The sequence below is a fragment of the Hyalella azteca genome, unplaced genomic scaffold, assembly GCF_000764305.2.
Source record: "Hyalella azteca isolate HAZT.00-mixed unplaced genomic scaffold, Hazt_2.0.2 contig10828, whole genome shotgun sequence".
NCBI lineage: Eukaryota > Metazoa > Arthropoda > Malacostraca > Amphipoda > Hyalellidae > Hyalella > Hyalella azteca.
This window is the reverse complement of record NW_025940848.1, coordinates 187,064-190,694: the sequence shown is the minus strand read 5'-3', so window position 1 is coordinate 190,694 and position 3,631 is coordinate 187,064. Positions and strand designations below refer to the sequence as shown.

At 39.2% G+C, this 3,631-nt stretch overlaps 1 protein-coding gene across 1 annotated transcript; it reads right to left on the bottom strand.

Annotated features, from left to right (window-relative positions):
• Positions 1-190: 190 nt before the first annotated feature.
• LOC125178554 (GATA zinc finger domain-containing protein 14-like) lies at positions 191-2,440 on the bottom strand. The gene is made up of 2 exons (XM_047882593.1): positions 1,136-2,440; positions 191-985 (listed from the first exon to the last, which is right to left on the bottom strand). Exons 1-2 carry the CDS (start codon positions 1,991-1,993, stop codon positions 191-193), a joined length of 1,653 nt encoding a protein of 550 aa, XP_047738549.1. The 5' UTR covers positions 1,994-2,440.
• Between the last annotated feature and the right edge of the window lie 1,191 nt (positions 2,441-3,631).

Sequence of the window (3,631 nt, the reverse complement as noted above, 5' to 3'; positions counted from 1 at the left end):
GTTATCATTCATCTCGTTGTTATCATTCATCTCGTTGTTATCATTCTGTCTCTTATACACATCTAGATGTGTATAAGAGACAGCCTTCACGCCGCTCAGTAAGCCACCGCGCGCTGTTGTCTCTGTTGCTCTTCCTGTTCACGTTGTTATCATTCATCTCGTTGTTATCCTTCATCTCGTTGTTATCATTCTACTCGTTGTTATCATTCTTCTCGTTATCATTCTTCTCGTTGTTATCATCCATCCCGTTGTTATCATTCATCTCGTTATTATCATTCGTCCCGTTGTTATCATTCATCCCGTTGTTATCATTCATCTCGTTGTTATCATTCTTCTCGTTGTTATCATTCTTCTCGTTGATATCATTCATATAGTTGTTATCATTCATATCGTTGTTATCATTCATCTCGTTGATATCATTCATCTCGTTGTTATCATTCATCTCGTTGATATCATTCATCACGTTGTTATCATTCATCTCGTTGTTATCATTCATCTCGTTGTTATCATTCTTCTCGTTGTTATCATTCTTCTCGTTGTTATAATTCGTCTCGTTGTTATAATTCGTCTCGTTGTTATCATTCATCTCGTTGTTATCATTCATCGCGTTGTTATCATTTATCGCGTTGTTATCATTCATCTCGTTGTTATCATTCTTCCCGTTGTTATAATTCTTCTCGTTGTTATCATTCATCTCGTTGTTATCATTCTTCTCGTTGTTATCATTCTTCTCGTTGTTATCATTCATCTCGTTATCATTCGTCTCGTTGTTATCATTCTTCTCGTTGTTATCATTCCTCTCCTTGTTATCATTCTTCTCGTTGTTATCATTCTTCTCGTTGTTATCATTCATCTCGTTGTTATCATTCGTCTCGTTGTTATCATTCGTCTCGTTGCTATCATTCGTCTCGTTGTTATCATTCGTCTCTTTGTTATCATTCGTCTCGTTGTTATCATTCATCTCGTTGTTATCATTCATCTCGTTGTTATCAGACATCTCGTTGTAATCATTCATCGTGTTATCATTCGTCTCATTATCATTCACCTCGTTGTTATCATTCATCACGTTGTTATCACTCATCACGTTGTTATTATTCATCTCATTGTTATCATTCATCTCAATGTTATCATTCATCTCAATGTTATCATTCATCTCATTGTTATCATTCATCTCATTGTTATCATTCATCTCATTGTTATCATTCATCTCATTGTTATCATTCGTCTCATTGTTATCATTCAGCTCATTGTTATCATTCTTCTCTTTATCATTCATCTCTTTATTTTCATTCATATCATTGTTATCATTCGTCTCGTTGTTATCATTCGTCTCGTTGTTATCATTCATTTCGTTGTTATCATTCATTTCGTTGTTATCATTCATTTCGTTAATGTCATTCATTTCGTTGTTATCATTCATCTCATTGCTTTCATTTTTCTCGTTGTTATCATTCATCTCGTTGTTATCATTTATCTCGTTGTTATCATTCATATCGTTGTTATCATTCATATCGTTATCATTCATCACGCTGTTATCATTCATCTCGTTGTTATCGTTCATCACGCTGTTATCATTCTTCTCGTTGTTATCATTCACCTCGTTGTTATCATTCATCTCGTTGTTATCATTCATCTCGTTGTTTTCATTCATCGCGTTGTTATCATTCTTCTCGTTGTTATCATTCTTCTCGTTGCTATCATTCTTCTCGTTGTTATCATTCTTCTCGTTGTTATCATTCTTCTCGTTGTTATCACTCTTCTCGTTGTTATCATTCTTCTCGTTGTTATCACTCTTCTCGTTGTTATCATTCTTCTCGTTGTTATCGTTCTTCTCGTTGTTATCGTTCATCTCGTCGTTATCATTCAACTCGTTGCTTTCATTCGTCTCGTTGTTATCATTCGTCTCGTTGTTATCATTCGTCTCGTTGTTATCATTCATCTCATTGTTTTCATTTGTCTCGTTGTTATCATTCATCTCGTCGTTGTCACTCATCTCATTGTCACTCACTTATCTCGTTGTTATCACTCATCTCGTTGTTGTCACGCATCTCGTTGTTATCATTCATCTCGTTGTTGTTGTCGTTGCCATTCCACTTGGTAATGGTTATCGATCCATAAGTCGGTGTTGTTGTCATTATTTTCCTGGGTGTTATATATCATATGTATTACCATTTGTTGACGCTCTTATTATTTTTGTTGGTGTCATTTTCTTTTCGTACGAATTTTTAGTTTTCTGTTCGTTGGCTTTGTTATCATTCCTTCAGTTGGTGTTGTTATCATTCCTTCAGTTGTTGTTGTTATCATTCCTTCAGTTTTTGTTATCATTCCTTCAGTTGGTGTTGTTATCATTCCTTCAGTTGGTGTTGTTATCATTCCTTCAGTTGGTGTTGTTATCATTCCTTCAGTTGGTGTTGTTATCATTCTTTCAGTTGGTGTTGTATTCATTCCTTCAGTTGGTGTTGTTATCATTCCTTCAGTTGGTGTTATCATTCCTTTAGCTTGTGTTATCATTCCTGCCATTTTATTTGATGTCTTTCCAGGTATATACAGTATGGCGGTCATGAGAAATGAATTACTGGATAACAGGGCAAAATATAATAACAAAAAGCTTAATAATTTAATAGCTGGATAACAGAACAAAATATAATAACAAGATATCTTAATAACTGGATAGCAGAATAACATTTTAACAGGAATACGGAATAGGAACTCAACAGAGCAAAATCTCAACAGTGAAAGACAATAACAGAGTAAAATAACAACACGATAACGGTATCGCATGACAACAAGGAGACCGGTCACTCTGAGTGGTCCTTAGTTGACCATGAGACCTTGAAGCTTAAATGGACCTTGAAGCCTTACTGGGCGTCTGAAGCGCGCTTGAGAGCCACCTTGAGAGCTCATAAAGCGTCATCAATATTATCAAGATGCGTCTCAAGCGCGTGCAAAATGCGCTTTGAATGTAAAGACCCCCTGCGATGATATTGCCCTTAAATGTTCTTAGAGCGCGACTTGAACACGATGCCTGTTACACGCTCATAACGCTTTGATGATAGCTGAGGGATGATTCTTGTACGCTTGCAAGATGTGCTTCGTACGGCATCAAGATGTGCTTCAAACGCCCGCAAGCTGCGCTTCAAATGCCCGCAAGATGCGCTTCAAACGCCCGCAAGATGCGCTTCAAACGCCCGCAAGATGCGCTTCAAATGCCCGCAAGATGCGCTTCAAACGCCCGCAAGATGCGCTTCAAACGCCCGCAAGATGCGCTTCAAACGCCCGCAAGATGCGCTTCAAACGCCCGCAAGATGCGCTTCAAACGCCCGCAAGATGCGCTTCAAACGCCCGCAAGATGCGCTTCAAACGCCCGCAAGATGCGCTTCAAACGCCCGCAAGATGCGCTTCAAACGCCCGCAAGATGCGCTTCAAACGCCCGCAAGATGCGCTTCAAACGCCCGCAAGATGCGCTTCAAACGCCCGCAAGATGCGCTTCAAACGCCCGCAAGATGCGCTTCAAACGCCCGCAAGATGCGCTTCAAACGCCCGCAAGATGCGCTTCAAACGCCCGCAAGATGCGCTTCAAACGCCCGCAAGATGCGCTTCAAACGCCCGCAAGATGCGCTTCAAACGCCCG